This window comes from Chiloscyllium punctatum, chromosome 10 (genome assembly GCF_047496795.1).
Source record: "Chiloscyllium punctatum isolate Juve2018m chromosome 10, sChiPun1.3, whole genome shotgun sequence".
Classification (NCBI taxonomy): domain Eukaryota; kingdom Metazoa; phylum Chordata; class Chondrichthyes; order Orectolobiformes; family Hemiscylliidae; genus Chiloscyllium; species Chiloscyllium punctatum.
Window position 1 is genome coordinate 31,255,535 of NC_092748.1, and position 22,339 is coordinate 31,277,873.

The following is a 22,339-nucleotide window of genomic DNA, read 5'->3' on the forward strand; positions in this document are numbered from 1 at the left end:
TGGGGGAGATCATGCCTTACCAACTTAATAGAGTTCTTCGAGGAAGTGACCACGTTGATAGATGAAGGAAGGACTGTTGATGTCATATACATGGACTTTAGTAAGGCATTTGATAAGGTTCCCCATGGTAGACTAATGGAGAAAGTGAAGTCACATGGTGTGCAGGGTGTTCTAGCTAGGTGGATAAAGAACAGGAGACAGAGAGTAGTAGTTGAAGGGAGTTTCTCGAAATAGAGAAAGGTGATCAGTGATGTTCCACAGGGGTCAGTGTTGAGGCCACTGTTGTTTGTAATATATATAAATGATCTGGAAGAGGGCACTGTTGGTATGATCAGCAAGTTTGCAGATGACACAAAGATTGGTGGAGTAGCAGAAAGTATAAGGAACTGTCAAAGAATACAGGAGGATATAGACTGGAGAGTTGGGCAGAAAAGTGGCAGATGGATTTCAATCCAGACAAATGTGAGGTGGTGCATTTACGCAAGACTAATTCTAGAGCGAATTATACAATGAACGGAAGAGCCTTGGGGAAAAATTGATGGGCAGAGAGATCTGGGAGTGCAGGTCCATTGTACCCTGAAGGTTGCTGCACAAGTGGATAGAGTGGTCAAGAAGGCATGTAGTATGCTTGCCTTCATTGGACGGGGTATTGAGTGTAAGAGCTGGCAAGTCACGTTAAAATCGTACAGGATGTTGGTTCGGCCACATTTGGAATGCTGTCTACAGTTCTGGGCACCCCATTACCAAAAGGATGTGGACGCTTTGGAGAGGGTGCAGAGAAGGTTTACGAAGATGTTGCCTGGTATGGAAGGTGCTAGCTATGAAGTGAGGTTGAGTAGGTTAGGTTTATTTTTATTAGAAAAAAGGAGATTGAGGGGGGACCTGATTGAGGTTTACAAAATTATGAAGGGTATAGACGGGATGAATAGAGACAAGCCTTTTCTCAGGGTGAACGATTCTAAAACAAGAGGTCACGTTTTCAAGGTGAGAGGTGGAAAGTATAAGGGGGAAACACGTGGCAAGTACTTCACACAGAGGGGTGGTGGGCGTCTGGAACGTGTTGCCAGCAGACGTGGTCAAGGCAGGCACGGTAGATTCATTTATGATGCTTCTGGACAGATGTATGAGTAGGTGGGGAGCAGAGGGATACAGATGCTTAGGAATTGACCAACCGGTTTAGACAGTACATTTGGATCGGTTCAGGCTTCGAGGGCCAAAGGGCCTGTTCCTGGGCTGTAAGTTTTCTTTGTTCTTTGTAATACAGTTGAGGCTGGATATTTTGTCCGTCTGTGTTATTTGTTCATAATATCTGCTCTCTTTTGTGATGGCATTTTCCCATTTCATGAGACTCGAGATTGGTTGCCTCCCCACAATTATGTATTATGTTGTTTGAGAAGAGCTTTTTTTTTAATACCAGTCCTTAACTTGCCTTTACCTGTTTGGACTAGAATTATTCTGTCCTGTGGGTTCAGTTTAAATCAAAGTAATGCTAAATGTTAATCTTGTCTACTCTATTTAGCATTGTGTATAACTGTAAGGAGCTGTCCCATCATTTAATTACAGAACAGTGTTTACATTATTCTACCAGGCAAAATTTCAAAATTTGCAGATCACATAACACGTGAAGATTGTTGGCAAAAGAATTGAAGATGAGATGGGGAAACAATTTTTTATTCAGCAAATGATTAAGACCTGGATTGTACTGCTTGAGAGTTTAGGGGAGGCAGATTCAGTCATGGTCTTTGAAAGCCAATTTGCTGAATATATGAAGACAAAAAGAAAATTGTAGGGCAATGGGAGAACAAGGACAGGATAGTGGGCCAGCAAAGTTGATGTTGCAAGATCAGGTCTCCACACAGGATGCAAAATTGTTTCCTCCTCTGTCTTCTGTGGTTATTGTGACTCAGTGCTTAGAACAGAATACAGAATGTGGAAGTGTAAGTTGGGTAAAACATCTCACTGCCTAATATCATCAAGCTGCAGTTAGTGATGATGAAAAGAGCAGAGGCCAACAAGAAGAAAGCATAAAGCATACATAGACTCAAAATTTTAACACTCTCTCTCTCTCTTTCTGTAGATGCTGCCAGACTTGCTGAGATTCTCCAGCATTCTCTACATTTGTTTTATGGAATTGTCTTAATTGCTGACTAATGTGTTTATTATTACAGAAAATTGGAGACTCCTATCGTGGGTATTGTGAGAGTGAAACTGAATTGGAAAATGTATTAACAGTTCACAAGCAGCAAACACAAAGTGTCTGGGGAACACGACAGTCTCCAAGCCCTGCTAAACCTGCCACTCGGCTGATGTGGAAGTCTCAATATGTACCATATGATGGAATTCCATTTGTTAATGCAGGTCAGGGTTGGCTGCTTGTTTGGAACATAGTTGCTTTCCACTGGAGATTTTGTTGACAGCTATTACCAAACTGAATATACGTAGAATTTATTTTAATCCTCCTGGCACATTTCATATATTTTTGCTCTATATATTGGAGTTCTTCCTGTTCCGAAACACAATCTAAATTTCTTTTAGTTTTAGCATTGCTCTTTGCATTTGCACATAAGTACCTATTTTTCAAATGTGTATTTTAAAAAAATATCTTTGCTACTGTCCATTAAAAATGTCTGTCTGGGTCCCTGAATGTCTTTGCTACTTTATCCTGTAGAAGTTGCCATTTTATTGAATTTCTTATAATTTTACTGAATTCCAAAACACATCATCGTACTTTTCTCAAAATTAAATATCATCTGACGTTTGACTGCTCAGTTTACTGTACTCGCTATGTCCTCTTTTGAGTTGCTCAGAGATAACCTCACTCCTTAGTTAAACCACATATATGGGAGCTTGAGACTTCCAGAAAATCAAACGTGCATGGTTTATTGCTGTTTGGTCACATATATCTTGACTTTTGTAAACAACTGTCCTTACTTAACATAATGTCTTTCCAAGTAAGTATTTCATTTACATTATGGCTGATATTAGACTGACTAATCTGCATTTCTTCTTGAATGCAATTGTTAAGTTCTAGTCTTCCAGCAGAATTCCTATATTAGTTAATGTTTTAAAAAAAAATTGATGCCAGAGCCACTGTTGCTTTCATTCTGATTTTTTTCATTCTAAGATGTGAGACAGTTTTTTTTAAATGTCATGTTCCCACTTGAAATCTGGACATGCTTTTGAATTTTGGTTGCTGATACTATTGTTCCTTGGCCTACAGATGAGACTGACGCTGCAATAACTTGCAAAATTTGAAGTGTTTTCTTCTGGAACAGCATTTGAAAACTTTCTTCATTCAATCTGTCTAGAATTTAATAAAACTGAATTTGTAAAATATTAGTGTGCAATTTTTTGTGACTGTATTTTGCACTTTGCTAAATGTCTACAGTTAATGCTAAAGGCAGCATGTATTATTAGAATTAGAGCACAATTGTTGTAGTTATGATTTTTAGCTGTAGCCCAATGGTTCAAATCTCAACAAGACGAGTTGTAAAATTAAATTTAGCAAACTAGAAAAAATGATCATAGAATTTACTGGAGTTTGATTAAAGACCGGAATGCTTTTTAAGGAGAAGCTGGATAAGTACTTGTGGGGGGAAAAAGGAATAGAAGGAATGAAAAAGGAAAATGTTGGAAATGTTCAGGTCTGGCAGATTCTGTGTAGAGGACAGCAGTTAATGTTCTAGGTCTGTGATATTTCATATGAGCACCTAGACTTAAACACACACTCTATAGGTGTTTCTGAAACTTTTGTTTTTATTTCAGGTTTCCAGCCTTTGTAATCCTTTGAAGGATTAGAAGGATATATTAATGCAATCAAATGTAGTGTGACTGGTTAGGAATCTCCTATGGAGTGTCAACATTGGCATAGATAAGTTGATCCAAAATGACCTGTGTCCGTGCTTAGTCTTATTCTTCCCTAAGGCTTTAAACGTGCAGTCAGTCCTTTCTGTAACCATTGGGGGCAGTATTTTTTATGATAAAGCTTTGACAGCTATTGCACCTTCATGTTTGTGTTTTCTGACAGCACTAATTTTAAGTCAGCTATTGTTTAGAGTTTACAGATTTCAAGAGAGTGTAACTTGGCTCATCATGTACATATGCTCCTTACAGGAAGTAGGGCTATTGTCATGGAGTGCCAATTTGGACCAAGGCGCAAAGGAGTTCAACCTAAGAAAATAGAACAAGAGAGCATCTCAAATCAGTATTATAAGGCAACTTGTGCTGCACGGTAAGAATCCCATTTGAATGATAGAAACAATTTTTTTAATGCTGTCTGAAACAGTAACTTTTGTGGACTTCTGAAATCCACTTAAATGCAATGTAGCACAAAGACTGGAAGCAACTCGCTACACTCTCTGCTCTTTTTGAGTATGTCAAATTGAACACGACTCCAATGTCGCTAAATTATCGCTTCTGATCTAATGTCCAGTGCTGGTTGAGCAGAAATTTTCTCCAATTAAATCTTGGAAGACTAAAGATATTGCCTGCAGTCCTAGCTCCCAACTCTATTGCCTAGGTAGCAGCTCCATTCTTCTCCCCTCTCTCTCTCACTTGTGCTGTCCGTCCATATCTAAAATCTAAAAATTGAAACTTAATCTAATGCAGCAATAAGACTGTCCTTCCACTGAAGCCACAATTTACAGCACAAGATGAAAACTCATATGTCACTTGAACCTTTGCACAGCACCAGAAGGATGCATGTATGCTTTCTTGATTTCAAAAATATTTGACAGACTTTGTCCTCCATTAATTTTGTTCATAACCCAAGCTAACTGTATTGTGCAATGGTAGTATCCCTATCCTGGACCAGGAGGCTCAAGTGCAAGTCATATCTGCTCCAGAGCAGTCTAACAACATGTCTAAAGAGGTTCATTAGAAAAATAGGTTAGTTTTTCTTTTAGAAGTTAAAAATTCAAGTTTTGAAGAACTTTGTTACTATTTCAGAATGCAACTTGTCTGAAATATGTTTATTCTGCTCCAGAATCTACATTAAAAAAGTGCGGAAGTTTCCAGAATACAGGGTTCCCACAGATCCTAAGATCGATAAGAAGATTATTCGACAAGAACAGGAAAAGGCCTTCAACATGTTGAAGAAAAATGGATTTGATGTAGGAGGAGTTGTTAGGTAGGAATTTTACATGTGGTCCATGATTAGGTTGCTGGAACTTTCTTTCATAGCAATCTGTGACTCCATTTGGCTCATCATTTCTACTGTTAAACTCATGATTCTTATTTAAAATCTTCTCCTATCATTGAATAATTTGTATGTGTATGTGGGCTTTAGGTACTAAAAAAAAAATGTGTTTAAGGGAAGATGGATTTAATTTTCAATTGCAATTTTCTAATATGATGGGCAGGATTTTACTGTGGACTTCTGAACCATGCTGTCAGGCTCAAATGAGGGACAAAAGCCTGTGCGTTATGCTTTTCTCTGATATAACCATCAAGTGACCAGAAAGCAGGCTTGCTGTTCAATTAAAGATGGCTGGAGGGTCCTTTAAGCTGGGGGACTAAACTGGAGCCTTCCAACTTGAAAGCAGAAACAGGATGCTATGGTGAATACGTGAGCGAGAGTATGCCACAAAATGCAGCTGCCCTTTCTGCAACTTTTCCCACATTTAAAATAAATAGCCTTTGCTACTCGGCCAGCACTATGGTAGTTAGTCTGTCCTCGGTGTGGCCATGGCTGCTGTTGCACCTAAGCAGACAAACCACCTCTAGGCCTGTCTGATGCACCAGCTTGAAAATCCTGGTCAGTCTCAATTTGTAGGTCTCTGTCAACCTTCAGTGGCTTAATAGACTACAAGCTGCTTGCTGGCAAGTAGCTCTGTTGCCTGCAAGAGAGTGGCCTGCGGTGCTGTGGGTCCCAAGAGCTAATGGTGCAAAGTTCTTCATACTGTTTTTCTCCTTCAGTACTGCCCACACCACCACCATTAACAATTTGGGCCAAAAGTAAAGTTTTTATCCCGCGTGTATTTTTCATTGGGAACTGTATTTAAGGAGTTATGTCACTGGATTATTAATCTGTAGGTGCAGGTCAATGTTCTGGGGACAAGTGTTCAAATCACACCATTGTCATGAGCTTCAATTCAATTAACAAACTTGAGTTGAAAGCTAGACTCAGTTTCGTGATCTCGAAACTATCAGTTTGTCCAAAACTACCCTTTAGATTTGTTAATGTCCTTTAGGAAATGTAATATGTCCCTTTTGGCCTTAATGTGACTCCAGGAATATGTTTGATTAACTGGCCTCTGAATTAGGCCAGTAAATTACACTGTTCAGGAGCAATTGGGAATAGACAATGACTGTTGGCTTTGCTTGTGCTGCCCATGTCCCATCAATTTCTTTTTAAAATGACTTTGATTAATGACTGAGATGTGCCATGATGTGGAACATTTACCATTAAAACCATACAAGAGCTCCAATCCTACTGTTGTGACGTGGAAATTTAAATTCATACTAATTATATCAAATGAAATAATGGTTACCTGTAAAATACTGGAAACTGACAAACTGTTGTGAAAACCCTTCAAATTGCTAATGTCCTTTAATGAAAGAAAGCAGCCTTCCAAATGCAATCTGACTGCAAAGGCAAAGCAAAATGATTTGACTTCAACAATAATGATCCAGGGAAAAATAAATTATTATTCCAGTATTTGAACCTAAGGTTCTTTAGATTTGGCCATATAAGGTCCTAGATGCAATGAAACAAAAAATCCCTTTTCAGTAACTTATCAGACAACTTCTAGATCAAGTTTTTATGCCCCTGGGCATTTTTTGTTCGGTTGGCTTATAAAACTTTTTTTACATTTTTGCCTAATTGTCTGGAGTTTTTAAACGCATTTAACTGTCCTCTGATCTTGACCAGTTATATTAATCTATTTTGATTGCTGGTGCTGCATCTGTTGAAAACTGTCTCCAATCTGATTAGTCACGTATCTTTCCTTGTGTGTTCTAATGGTATATGTTCCACATTATGGGAATTCTAGTGACATTTTATATTTTCCATTTTTAAATCGATGAGTGTAAATCTACTCTTAGTGATATTGAAGAAAGTGTACGTATGCATTTGAGCATTTGTTAGCATATTTGAAAAAGATACAGATAGAAAACAATATTCTATATCACCAGTTACAGCTGATCATTTATTTTTATCATACTTACAATTTTTTCACCTTCTTTGCTGTACACATTCCTCTAACCTCAAGTCCTAATTTTTTTCAACAATTTGACTGTACTTTATGAATTGCTGCTGTGCTTCACTTGTCAAAGCCAAAACCGCACGGGTTATCCTGGCAGGCACAGACAGTTTAATCTCTCTCTTTCCACTCTCTCATTCATTCCCTCTAATTTCCTCAAGCAGACATGGCAAATGGTTCAGATCAGATACTAAAACCAGTTCTGTAGCTGTCTTTATTGGCTCATCCTCTTTTTTTTTCTAGCTCCTGTTGTACACCTTCGGCGTTTTATTCTTGAACTGCTTCAAATTTTTAAAACTCCTTAGAACATTTTTTTTCTGTTCAGGGTCTGTTCTGCCATCCCTAATTTCTCTTCTGACTGGGGCTACCTTTTTCTTACATTTATTTCCACTTGTCTTGATTGCCTTTATTATCTTTATGTAAACATTTGTGTAAGTAATTTGCTCAAAATAATGCTTTATTGTCAGAAACCTTTCTGACAAGTCTCATCGAAAGATAGATTTTGTTGTTGATTTGTATTTACGTCCAGCCTCTTTAATTTTTGTTTCTTCCAAAAAGTTTGACTTGTTTATCATCTAGGGATCTCTGGCTTCAGTTGCCCTCCCTTCTCACCTAGACTGGTTGAACAAGCTGTTTTAAAAGCACATGTTGCATTTCTGTCTACCTGTTTGTTATTTAGATTTACTTAGGCTAGTTTTCTCTTTTTTCTGGAATTAGGTTTCCTCAATTTAGAGATTTATATTCTAGATTTCTCATTGTTCTCCTTCATCCTTAAACCTTATGATCATTATTTTCAAGATCCTTTCTGGTGATGATGTGCTCCACTTGATTCCCAAGGCCTAGTCCCAGCGTAGCCTCCTTCCTCATTGAACAAGAACATACTGATCCAAGATAATTCTCCTGAATACACTTCAGAGGTTCGTCTCCCTTTTTGCCCTCAAACATACACTATGCCATTCAATAACAGTTGGTTAAAGTCATGCATTAACACTTTTTATTGAAAAGTGCATGATCTACGCAGATGTTTTTGCAAATGTGCTCCTCCAACTCATTTGTCCCAGTTTGATGAGCTGTGAAATACACCAAGTAATATTGTAATTCTCACACTGTTTATTAATTTCAGCCAGCAAGATCCTGCATTTGATGCCACAAGAGGGTTTCTTTCTAGCACTGTAATACAATTTAACAGACTTTCCTAATCCCTTCTTTCCTATATCCCTTGTGCCAAGGACTACTGAACATCCAATTCTCCCTCTTGAGTCAGGTCTCATTTATCATCAGTCCATTATATTTCCAAATGGCGGTTTGTACCTGCAGCTCATTGAGCCATATTTGTGCATTTACCCAAATGCATACTAATGTCACCTTGAAGTTCTTCATAGTTACTATGATCTCTCCTGAATGTTCTTTTTTTTTAACTATTTACTATTATACTTGGTTTCTACTTGTTATACTACATGATGATGTCCAATTCCTGATTGAACTAGTTTAAATTTTCCACAGTAGTACTAATTAACTTGTCCAAAAAGATATCGACCCCAGTTCTGTATTTGTGCAACCAGTCATTCTTGAACACACACTCATTCCAATATTTCAGGAATCTGAATCCCACCTGCCTGTGCTATGGCTATAACAACACGTTGACATTTTCTGATGCATATTCTGCATGGAATGTTTTTTCCAGTGTAATCCAATAACTGTTACTTTTTAAATATGTTCAGAATTGCTTCCTGGAGTTTTAGAAATCTTTGTATAGGTTAGGGATGGGAACGATTACATTTGAAACATATCTGAGTCCACATCTTTATCACAAGGTTCATATTCTGTTTAGAATTTGAGAATGTCATAATTGTTGATATCTTTCAGTATGTAGGTGACCTGATAGACTCTAACATGGGACCATTCACACTGACTGGTGTTTCCAGAATTCGGTTCTGACCACTGACAGGTTTTACCCACAGTGTTATTGAGCATGTTCATGTTGCCACAGGTGGTATGTGCAGTTACCCACACCACAGGCTCATCAGTACCATGATCAAGACGGCTCCTATTTACCATCACCTCCACCACCACCTCCGCCATCATTTGTTTCTGTTGAAGAGGACGATGTTGGAATGATGGATGAAAATGGGATATTACCTTCTCGTCTGCACCCGCGTGTCACTGAGAAGATTAGAGAACTGGTTGCTCAGGGAATTGACCAGGTGTACATGGTCCGGAAGCAGTTAAGGTTTGTTTTTGGTACACACAGTTTGCTTCATATAGAAAATATCTTTGTAGAGTAATGCAGTAATGCAAAGTTTTATGTCACCATGTTACATTAAGAATTCCACGGTAGTAACTATTCTGATTTATATAGAAGACTTGTATTAGTAAATGGAAGTTGCAGCTTATTTTTCATAGTCTCAATACAAAAGGTTTCTGAACTAGTTTTAAAAGTTTTAGATAAATGATTTGTGAATTTTCTTTTGCTTTTTTTAAATCATTTTTTTATATTTTATCTTCAGTAGAAATCTGGAATTCCTATACATGCTTAGCAATTGAATTTATATTTTATGTTGTTCAGATTTTATTGTCAGCAAGATTTAATTTTAAAGGCATGGAATTGTGATTCAAAATGTCTACTTTTTTACCTGATGATTTTTCAGTTACATAGAGTTCTGATACCATTTGAATGGTAGATGAAGTGATTAAAAGGAAATACTGTTCCTTGCATTGTGAGAAATATAGAGAAAAGTCATGCACTTGATTTTTTTTTATTTATCCATGGGATGTTAGCATCTCTGCAAGACCAATGTTTATTGCCCATTTCTAATTGTTCTCAGAAGTGGTGCTGAGCCATCACCATTAAATCTCTGGTGTCCATGTATTATATGCAATTCAGGAGGGAATTCTAGGAATATGACTCTGACAAGTAACTTCAGGAGAAGCAAAATCAGAGTTAATGATTATTGGTTACTCTGAAATGAACTGTTTCCTTACAATAGTTTTTGGCTTCCATTAACGGTACTAAAATCAAAATGGGAGAATTTGCAATCAGTCAAGTGCATGCACGTCTAACAAGTTATTCTATTTGTTGGTTGTTTCCACTTTAAATGTTGTTCATTTTTAGTTAGCCATAGGCAGCCTGTTGAACCTTAGTGTTCTATTTGATCATAAGAATACGTGTTGGGTTAAGATGAGCTGTGTCTTTCACTTTAGGCCTTGTCGATTTGTTATTTGTTATTTGTTACTACTGTGGCACAGACTGTGTAATGTTGTTTCATTATCTGATGTTAGAAGACTGCACTGTGTCCTATTGCATTCAATAATCTTCACTGTCATTGATAATTTGTTTTTCTTTGTGCAGAAAGTTTGTGGAAAGGGAATTATTTAAACCTGATGATGTTCCTGAAAGACACAATCTCTCCTTCTTTCCAACTGTCAATGATATCAAAAACCACATCCACGAAGCACAATTAGCACTACAGAGAGGCGAGCTGGAATACATATCTGGCTCAATGACTGCAGCGGTAAGATATGTTTGTTTTGGTAAGTTTATATATTTGACCTGAAGCAGGGGGCTGAGTGGGTGTGACGGACTTCGCCATCCCATATATGTCAACGACAGCAGGCTTTTACTTTTGCGTCCCAGACCAGAGAAAATTTTATCATTGGATATAGGTCTTTTTGGCGAATTAATACTTTTTATCCCTCATTTAATTTATTGACTTGTTTTGTTTGATTCTCACGTTTTTCACTTGAGCAAAATATTATTTGAAACTGTCTTATGATTGTTGTGCAGGTGTACAGTTGTAGCTATAATTTGCATTTAGATGGTTAAACCATATAATTGCTTTAGTTTCCAAGCTGTATTGCTGCAATGTTTATGAATTGGTGTTTGAGTTGTTATTACCTTCCATGGTCAGTTCTGGATGTCCACTGGAGAGTTTTGAATTTTCTATTTGAGGATAATATGTTCATGCCATTGTTTGATTTAGAGTTGCCCATGACATTCACGAGAGAGCAAAATCAGGGATCTTTGGTTTTGAGTCTTACGTAAAATGTTTGTTTGAGACTCTTCTCCAATAAGCTGTTCTTAGTGGAGGATGGCAGCATCATGGCACATAGATGAGGGAAAAAATAGCACTGGCATCCAAAGTATTGGGTTTGACTTGAGGATTCTAGTGATATTCCAAATCCATGTTCAGAGATATCAAGCAAGAATACAAGCAGTTTCTACTTATACACGTAAGTAGGAATGAAATAGCTCTTGAAGTGTCTTGTAGGAAGGACTGCCTTCAAGGAAGAAGAGAGGTGCAGTTGGAATTCCAGAGGAGAATGGCCAGTGTTAGAGTAATTAAACTTGAGAATGCCCAAGAGGTCAGAATGAGATGAGTGGCGATACTTCAAAGGATTGAGAGGCTGGAAGGGGTAGTAGAGATGGGGAGTGGCAAGACATGGAGAGACCTAAAAATAGGAAAATTTAAAATCAAGGCTTGTCAAGGTACCAGTCAGGAGCACGAGCAAAATTTTAGTGTTGTCAAGTTTATTTCAGTTGTTTGAATGTGGTAATCCAGCCCTGAGTATATTGGAACAAGTCTAGAAATAATAAAGGTAGAGTTTTTGTGGTACAATGATAGTGTCTGTATCTCTGAGCCAGGGGAACTGGGTTTGAGTACCACCTGCTCCCGAGATGTATAATTACATCTCTGAACAGGTTGATTAGAAAGTATCTAGAAGTAACAAAGGCAAGAATTAGGGTTGTAACAGAGTAAGAGTTGAGATGGAGGTGAATTGGACACTGTTACAGAAGTGTACTTATCTATTCTATAACTAGAAATTTCTATGTGGTCAGGAACTCTATCTTGGAATGAAATTATCGCCAAGGTTTCAAACAGTCTGTTTAAGCCACAGATAGTTATCAGGGAGAGGGAAAGAATTTGAATTAAGTACATAGTATTTAGAGTACATATACTGAAGTAAATGACTTTAGTCTTGTCACTATTTAATTGGATGAAATGTCTCCTTATTCAGGACTGAATGTCTGATAAGTTTTCAACAGCAGTGGAGTCATGAATGTTGAGAGACAGCTGGGTATAGTCTGTTTACTTGTAAAAGCTAAGATTATTTTTAGAGGATGTCGTTGAGATGAAAGTAAATGCGAAATAGGGGGATAAGCAGGGATTGATCTTGGGCTATCCCAGATATAATAGAATTTATGTGCTAATAGTGTTACAAATAATGCAGTGGCTGCAATTTGATGGATAAATTTTGAAGCTAATGTTTGCACATGAGTGGACATTGGAGGAGGATAGCATGGTTAGCTGTGTTAAAAGCTGCAGAGAAGCCAGAAAGGTTGAGGATGGTTAGTTTGGTTGAGAATGGTGCAGCGGCAGGTCTAGGAAAGGTGATTGTGGAGGATTAGCATATTCAATGTTTTTGGAGAAGGCAAGCAACTTGGTAATTCCAATGATCATGTTTTTTATTTAATTTGGAAGGAGTAGTTACAGATTTAAAGACTAGGGTGACAGCACTTGAGAACTGTTAACAGTATTGGCCAGGCAGCAAAGTTGGGTGGTTACATTACAGGGGTAGTATTGAGGGAGGAGGTGCACCTCATGGACAAAATGACGACAGAAGGTCATGAGAAATTGTAATGAAAGATGAAAGTTCAGGGCTAACTGAGAGAGTTTTAGAGGATATTTAGATTAACTTCTCTAGCAAGTCCACACCGACCCTCTCTCGGGTAACCCATCCAGTCCCATTTCCCTCTGACTATTGCGCCTAACACTATGGACAATTTAGCATGGCCAATTCACCTGACCTGCACATCTTTGGGCTGTGGGAGGAAACCGGAGCACCTGGAGAAAACCCACCCAGACATGGGGAGAATGTGCAAACTCCACACAGACAGTCACCCGAGGCTGGAATCGAACCTGGGACCTTGGTGCTGTGAGGCAGCAGTGCTAACCACTGAGCCACCGTGCTGCCCATATGCTAACTACTGAGCTGGTCTAGTAGACTAGTGGAAGGGGAGGAACTAGCAATGCCAAATTATTGTATTGTCTCTATTTCAGTGACAGTTAACTGTGGCCTGTTCATGCAGATTGTTGGAGGCTGAGGAGAAGGCAGAAGGGATTTAAAGAAGCTTGTTTTCAGTGGGGGGATACAAGAAGCCAAAAATTATCTTTACTTTCATTTATTTCATAATCATCCTGAAAAGTAATGTTAGCCAATGAAAGCCATACCTGCTAATGTTTCAACTGATTCAGCCAAATCTAAGAGTGAATGGTGAACCAAGTTGTCACTCATCAAATCAAGGGAATGGTTTACCTCAGTTGGCTGGATCATTGGTTTACAGAGCAGTGTGTTGGCAACAGCATGGGTTCAATTCCCATCACCATGAAGGATTCTTCTTAACCTTTTCCCTCGCCTGAGGTTTGGTGGCCCTCAGGTTAAGTCACCACCAGTCGCTTCTCTCTAATGAGAGAGCAGCCCCTATGGTCTGGTTAGACTATGGCGACATAACAACATCAAATCAAGCTTTCTACCTCGTGCCAATTCCAATCTAATGGAGTACTTAGGGATATTGCTGATATCCAAAGCACAGGTGATGATACTTGCCAGCTTGTGCTGGTCAGTTTCTGGACCTGGTTGACCTTCATTGGAGTGGCTCGCTTTTTCACATGGTTCAAGAATGTTATTGGTGTTGTCCATAATCTGAAATAGTTCTGAATGGGGATGCTGTACACTATTGCAATTGAAGGTCAGTTTCATTATGTACTTAGTGCTCCTCCTATCAAGGTGGAATGCAATACTGTGTTTTTGAGGGCATTGAAATGTCCAGGATAGAGTTATTTATCTGTGCAAATTTCTGCGAAGTTCTTCCTATTATAGCTCTCAAAGGTACTGAAGATCATCTGTGCAGTTACTGAAGATCATCTGTGCAATTACTGAGCCTTATGGCAGTTTGGTCTTCAGGAACCATGGTGACCTGATTTTCAAATGACCACAACCACCTATCCAGTGTTGTCTGTAGCTGGCATAGTATTTTGAGGTAGAATCCCAATGAGCTTGAGTTTTTAAGCAAGATAAGTTGTAGCCTGATGGTTGGTTTATAGGTGCTACAATCTTTTTCTGGAATCTGGCTTCAGTACCAAAGTTTCAGAGCAGAACCTTGAGTGATGTCCACATAGATCATCAAAACTCCTCAAATCAATCTCACCATGAATAGTTTCAATCTGTGTTACAAGTAGTTGGCTGAACAATCTGCAGTAATTGCTCAGGTGATTCTGAATTTAAGAAAACCACAATATTTGTCTGTCCTTGTCATTTTCCAAACTTGCTACCTTACACTCTAAATGATCTCAATAATAAAAAGGGAATGATGTCCTCTAGAATATTATCAAGGTGTAGATCCTTGGTAAGATTACATTTTCGAGTGCTATGTACTATGCTGATTACCTGGCAATGGACAGGGTACAAGAGAGATTTGAAATGATAATGAGAGAAATATAGGTTACCTCTATAAACAGAGGATAAACATTTGTGACCTCTTTTCTAGTGAGGGGTGACCTGTTAGAGATATTCAAAATTCTGAAAAGTTCCACTCTTTTCAACAGTTTCCATCTATGACAGGAACAAAATTAGGAGCTACCAATTACAAAATAACTGTTAAGAGTCAATTAGGAAATTCAGGATAATTTCTCTCCAAAGTGTGGTAGGAATTGTTTCTCCTGGGAATGGTTGAATAGAATATTATAGACAAGATTGAGGGAAGGGAGGATTATGCTGAAACAGTCAGTTCAGGATAAATAGGTGGAGGCTCAACTGGATCATAATTGCAAATCTGAACTAGGCCAATGTGCTATATATGCTATATATTGCCATGAATACATTTTGCACAAAGACTTCAGGATCTGGTTTAGTGAAGCACCTCTGTACTGTTAAGCAAGATAGAGAATCAGACACAAGTAGGAAACATTTTCAAGGTTTTGTCCTCTTGCAGATTAATCCAGTAGTTGCTGGTATAATGCTCGCTGTTTTTCAATTCTTGTTTGTCTGATTCTCTAAAAATAAAAATCAGACTGCATCATATCAATCTACAGCTGAGAGTTGCTGAAACCCTGATGGTGACCAGGAAACAATGTTTAATTTTTAACCATTGGAAATATCCAAAGCACTCTGGAAGATGTCAGTATGACTTTCTATCCATACTGTCTTCGATGAACTCTGGAGTAGGGTAATGCAATTGATTTCAGTGATATTGAGCTTGGGAGGATGAAACTAAGTAGAGTTCCTGTCTAATAATTAGTTTATTAATCTGTGTTGAAAATACATGTAAAGACTTGGGTGAGCACATAATCATCTGCATTTCTCTTAGTAGTCAAATTGCCATAGAGCCGTAGAGATGTACAGCACAGAAATAGACCTTTTGGTCCAACTTGTCCATGTCATCCAGATATCCTAACCCAATCTAGTCCCACCTGCCAGCACCCAGCCCGTATCCCTCCAAACCTTTCCTATTTGTATCCCCAAACAGATGCCTTTTAAATGTTGCAATTGTACCAGCCTCCACCACTTCCACTGACAGCTCATTCCATACACGCACCACCCTCCGTGTGAAAAAGTTGCCCCTTAGGTATATTTTATATCTTTCCTCTCTCACCCTAAACCTATGCCCTCTAGTTCTGGACTCCCCGACCCCAGGGAAAAGACTTTGTCTATTAATCCTATCCATGCCTCTTGTGATTTTGTAAATCTCTATAAGGTCACCCCTTAGCCTCTGACACTCCAAGGAAAACAACCTGTTCAGCCTATCCCTTTAGCTCAAACCCTGGAGACATCCTTGTAAATATTTTCTGAACCCTTTCAAGTTTCACAACATCTTTCCAATAGGAAGAAGAGCAGAATTGCACACAACGTTCCAACAGTGGCCTACCCAATGTCCTGTACAGCCACAACGTGACCACCCAACTCTTGTACTCAATACTCTGACCAATAAAGGAAAACATACCAAACGCTGCCTTCACAATCCTATCTACCTGCGAATGCACTTTCAAGGAACTATGAACCTGCACTCCAAGGTCTCTTTGTTAAGCAACACTCCCCAGGACCTTACCATTAAGTGTATAAGTCCTGCTAAGATTTGCTTTCCCAAAATGCAGCACCTCGCATTTCTCTAAATTAAACTCCATTTTCCACTCCTCAGCCCATTGGCCCATCTGGTCTACTGCAAACTAATGCAGTGTTTCTCACATGCAGGATGTCAATTTGACCAACATATTGCTGGTCTGTAGCCACCATGGAAATATATACTAGCAATGAGTTTAGTATTTTTAGAAGGAGGGAGAAATTTAGGAAAAACAAATGAGCATCTGAGGAATGCATTTTAACAAGGTCCATTAAGTATTCTTTCAACTTTATATTCTCAACTATCAAGGCTTTATTTGTGTACATGGTTACAACTGGTAATCTGTTTGATGAAATCTTTGTCAGTTTTAGTAGCAGTCAGCATTAATCATTGGAAGTCACGAAGGGCAGCTGCCTTTTTACCCAAATAAGTAAGATAACATTCTCTTCTGTTATAGGCAAGAGGCAGAGAAGTAGGATATGAAAATGGGGAGCAGTTGCCATTCCAGTAAATTCCTCAGGCCTCGATGTGAGGGTTCAGATCGACTGCTGACTTGATTATATACATTTTGATGAGCAGAGTACAAGGGTTACAGCTAGGGATCCAGCCTGTAACACGGATGAGCAAGGATCCCATATTGGACCTAGTGGATATGTCTACCAAAACTTTGTCCATCCCACATAAGATGCAACAATGATAACCTAGGAGAGCATGATTCAGGTAATGGCTTATAGCATTACACATAGCCATATCTTGTTCTCCAGATTTTCAAAAATGTCTTGTTACTCTTCGTAGGCAACCAACCTGATAGTCACCCAGCAGATGAAATAGTAACTTACATTTATAAAACACCTTTAACATAGTGAAACACCCAGTGAGATTCACAGGCATTATCGGACTAAACATGACATTGAGCGATATTTTTAAAAATGGCCAAAGCTTGGTCGAAGAAGTACATTTTGTAAATTTCGAGTACTTTTAAAGGATTTTTGAGAAGTGGGGAAGTTAGGGGACTAATTCCAAAGTTTAGGTGGAAGCTGCAGGTAGTATCTTGCCTTCCTGAATGCCACTAGTTTAGTAAGAGGAGACTTAAGAGTCATTGATAATGCTATGCATTTGAGGTCTCATATATTGCCAAAGCAACTGAGACTTCTTTTTTCTTGAAAGGACTCTGACAATCTGATCGAATTATGGCCACTATTTCTGATGTATTATATTCCAGGTTCTGTTTGTTTAATTGAATATGAATTCTTCAGGCACTGTCGTGAAATTTGAACTCAAATGTCCCTATCATTAGTCCAGGCCTCAAGGTTAGATAGTTCAATAATAACCACTGTGCTATCCCACGATTTGAACAGAGATGAGATTTTAAAATTGATGCATTACTCGATCCAAGTGTGTTTGGTGTGAATTTGAGTATGGGTCTCAAAAGAGCTAAACTTTGTAGTCGATGTTACTTGAGAAGTTGCCTCGGAGTGTATTTGAGGTGCAGGCAAAAATATATATAGTTCCTTTGTTTAGCTTTCTTTGGGAGCATTAGATGCAGATTTATCGAATTTAAAAAAAAATCATTCATAGGCTGTGAGCATCTCTTGTATGCCCAGCATTTCTTGCCTATTCCTAACTGCCATTCAGTAGGTGTGATTCATGTGGTAGAGGTACTCCCCCAGTACTGTTGAAAAGGAGTTCTAGTAGTTTGGCCAACTGATATTGGCCAATTAGTAATGTTACAGTCTGAGGCCTTGACTTTTTGCACTTTGTCTCGCTAACAGTTTCCTACTTTCTGGCTAATTTCTAGAAGTGATTCCCTTTCTTAGACATGAACTTTCAAGCATATGAAAAGAGTAATGATCAATGCCCATAGAATATCCCAAATAGTTTTGTTGCAGTTGAAAACAAGAAGCACTTATGTTTCTTACTAATATCCAAGTAATCTCCTAGGACAGGTACATGGGAGATGCTTCTCTAATCCCCAAAAACAAACATAACAAGTTTCATGAGGCACAGAATCCAATACTCTTAATAGCATTGAGAATATGCTGACAGTTTGCTACTAGAAGCAACCTGGATAAGAACAACACCCAATCAGATCACCTTATTGTAAAGAGTACATTTGTGAATATACATTATTTTTACTAGTATAATACCAAGTTATTTACCAAGCTATTGAATAGCTGCATGAGGAAAAGAAGGCAAGGAAACAGAATTGTGGTGACCACTGATATTTTTAAAACCTTACTGCACAGAAGTGCATGAGATTTACATAACTTCATTCATTCTTGGATCTTTTGTGTGCTTTTCCCTCCTCCTTTCTTCATTGAAATGATGCTTGATGTAATGCCTTTGGATTACTGTTTGGCTTAACAAAATAACAGGATTAACAGTAGTATCGATAATAATTGTTGGCACTCCAAGTTTTGAGAAGATCTTCTTTAACAAATTCTGGTGAATCATACAGCTATGATCTGATGGTTTTGGTGGTTCAGATGGATTGTAAATATCCGCCATTATTTGAACATTCTTGCACACAAACAAATAGCCTGCCAATTTATGTTTGTAGAGTCTTTCTATGTGTGACTATCACATTTGACTTTAACTATTTGATCATTCTAATTAATTGCAAAGTAATTGCATGTCACAGACAAACCTCTTTGTCTCTAGAAGCAAAATTAAGATATAAGACAGTTAGCCAACTTGCGCACTCATGGTGACCTGTGCAGGTGCAGCAATGGCTGAGTCAGTAACTTCTGTTCTGCTTCCTATCTACTTCTGTTTAACTTGCAAAGATTATTTTTCCAGCTGCAATGGACAGCTTCCAATGGGGGTCTTCAGACGGAGACAGTCACAGTCACACTTGCATCCACACAAGGAGATGGTAAGTGGTGGGACAAATTTTATATCGCATTATAGTCTCAGACTTTTTGTTGAATAAAACTTAACCATGACCACCATGACCTTGATTTAAAATGCTAGAAGGAAAGAGCTTTTATCATTGAGATTACTTTCAATGTCTCCATTGAGATTAGTAGCACACTTTCTCTTAAGTAAAAATGTTGAAATTTAAATGAAAAGAAATCCCACTCTAGAAGTTTGAACACCTAATCCTTAGTCCTAATTTCATGCAGTACTGTTTTGAGATTCCCTTCTGCCCTTTGTAAATTTCAAAGTACTGTTCAAAGACTAGTAAGGAAATTTTCCCTAATATCCTGTCTAATAGTCATTCTCTTCACTACTACCAATAAATAATATTTATTATTCATATTATTCATATAATATTCATTATCTCTTTGTTTTGGAACCTCATTACATACAATTGACTGTTGCAATCCTGACATTAGAATAATAATCACAAAGTGCTTTGTGTATTGAAATCACAAGGACAATATATAAAGCACTTTTTTCTTTTTCCAAATTATTATGGTGCTGCAAATTCTCTGACAAAGTGGATAGATGGAAAAGTATAACTCTGAATACTGTAAAAATTAATTGTATGTTTAAAGAAACTATAAGTTGGTTTACAATGCAAGTTGATGTCGTGCAGAATCCTGTGAAGTCCTGAAGTAACATTTCAATTAGGAAGTGATTTGAATTATTCTGATGTCATCTTTAAAAGCGTGAATAAATTTCTGATGCAATTAACTTGCACATCCATTTAATTATTTTTAACTAAGAAAATAATATTTACCTTACAAATGTAGTCTAAACTGTCCTCTTATATGGTCGTTCTATCCTAATACAAATGAACTCTTCAAACTTTGGTGGAAAAGTTGATATCTGAAATCAAATTTTATACATAACCTATATCCTCCACAAAAACAAAGGAACTTTAAAAACTAACTGAGCTGAAACTTAAATTCACAATGTTGTTTGCACAGATCAGATGGAAAATAAATGTATTTGCTCTTAATTGAGTAGTTGTGCAGGACATTGGTTAGGCCACTGTTGGAATATTGCGTGCAATTCTTATCTCTTTCCTATCGGAAAGATGTTGTGAAACTTGAAAGGGTTCAGAAAAGATTTACAAGGATGTTGCCAGGGTTGGAGGATTTGAGCTTTAGGGAGAGGCTGAACAGGCGGGGGCTGTTTTCCCTCGAGTGTCAGAGGCTGAGGGGTGACCTTATAGAGGTTTACAAAATTATGAGGGGCGTGAATAGAGTAAATAGGCAAAGTCTTTTCCCTGGGGTTGTGGAGTCCAGAACTAGAGGGCATAGGTTTAGGGTAAGAGGGGAAAGATATAAAAGAGACCAACGGGGCAACATTTTCACACAGGGTGGTACGAGTATGGAATGAGCTGCCAGAGGAAGTGGTGGAGGCTGGTACAATTGCAACATTTAAGAGGCATTTGGATGTGTGTATGAATAGGAAGGGTTTGGAGGGATATGGGCCGGGTGCTGGCAGGTGGGACTAATCTAGTTGGGTTATAGGGTTGGGCTATCTAGTCGACACGGACGAGTTGGACTGAAGGGTCTGTTTCCATGCTGTACATCTCTATGACTCTATGACAGTATGTGCAAAATGTATTTCCTTCCATCTCATTTTTATTAGAGCTTATTGAGATTTTACGCAGCGATGTTACTGCAGAAAGCTCACCAGAGAATGCAAACCATTTTAATCAGCTATCCTAAAGTACTACTTGGACTTGAATAGCTATGTCACAGATTGTTTCACTGTATCTTGTGGATGATGAGAGGCAGTTGCTCTCATGGACTTTCGGTGTGCATTTGGTGAGACCTTTATAGCGATAGTTGCAGACTAGAAGCCAGCCAGTTTGGGAAAAAAAAACATTTTTATATTTGAATTGTTAAAAGGAGTATGCATTTTCTCATGTGTTGTCAATCCACAGATAATACTACAGCTGATTCAATCATCACAAAGGTGGACGCAACCCAGATGGTGAATACACTATCTCCAGAGACAACCCAACTTTCATCTTCACTTTCTTCATTGCAACCAAAGCTTTTTGCACAATTACAGGTCAGACCAATTGATTGTTCTTCTAAAATAAACATAGGTTTCCACTTTTCCTGGCCTGATTTTCATTTCTTCAATAACCTTCCTTTTTCACAAGTTCAACCTTTCAAGCTTATTTTGAGAACCATTGCTTGCATTCTAATTCTTGAAACTATTTATTGCTGAAATCTTCCATTATTGCTTTGGTTACATTCAAATTGTACTATTTCATTGTTCTCCTGGTTTACAATTCCATCTGCCTTTAGCATGAAGTTATCCAGAACTCTACTGCCCATGTATCTTGCCCAAGTCATGGTCGTCCATCACACTGCACTCGGTGACCTGTATTGGTTCCAAGTCCACTGAAGCCTCAAACTTCAAATACTGAACCTTGTATTCAGAAGTCTCTGAGACATTGCTCCTTCCATTTAATTTCCATTTTTTAAAATTTCTTCTATCTTTAGAACCTTTTGATAACTCTGTTCTTTCATCTCCAAATTCTTATGCATTCTCCTCTTCCTTTAACACACCATTGAAGAACTTTTTAACTTTATGGACCTTAAGTTCAGGAATTCCCACCCTAAATAGCTGTTTTTCTCTCTTATCCTTAAAGACACTACTGAAAATACAAATTTAGTCATTTATAACTTTTCCTCCTTTGACTCAGTGTTTGTTTTTTTCAGAACCACTGAGGGTGTTTGGCTTTGTTGAATACACTACATAAGTGCAAATTGTTGTTTTTGTATGGGTACTTAAAAATGTCAGTAGTTTTATATATATTATTGTTCGACATCTGTACAGTTACCATTTTTCCTCTTCATCATTAAACCTTCATCTTGGGGTTGCCATCATCCTAGGAAAGAAAATTAAAGATGAGTCACTTATCATGGTTATGTATTGCAAATCAACAACAATACATCATATAAATATTAAAATGTGTTTATTAAAAATATTATTAAATGTATTTGTAGCTTTCAATCAAACTTTCCATATCCCTTGGTGACAGAGCCTTTGAAGCCTTTCTCCAACCACCATTCAACTTTCAAAACAATACTGTCTGTAACTAGTTCCT

The 22,339-nt window shown here is 38.0% G+C and overlaps 1 protein-coding gene across 1 annotated transcript in view; it reads left to right on the top strand.

Moving 5' to 3' along the window:
• The window catches only part of LOC140481982 (calcium-responsive transcription factor-like), a 53,350-nt gene that overhangs the window by 23,102 nt on the left and 7,909 nt on the right, over positions 1-22,339 (top strand). The window contains exons 8-14 of the mRNA XM_072578768.1: positions 2,169-2,358; positions 4,114-4,231; positions 4,985-5,128; positions 9,193-9,432; positions 10,552-10,714; positions 19,117-19,192; positions 21,161-21,291. Of these exons, the coding sequence (XP_072434869.1) occupies positions 2,169-2,358; positions 4,114-4,231; positions 4,985-5,128; positions 9,193-9,432; positions 10,552-10,714; positions 19,117-19,192; positions 21,161-21,291 (1,062 nt within the window). The remainder of the gene's footprint in view (positions 1-2,168; positions 2,359-4,113; positions 4,232-4,984; positions 5,129-9,192; positions 9,433-10,551; positions 10,715-19,116; positions 19,193-21,160; positions 21,292-22,339) is intronic.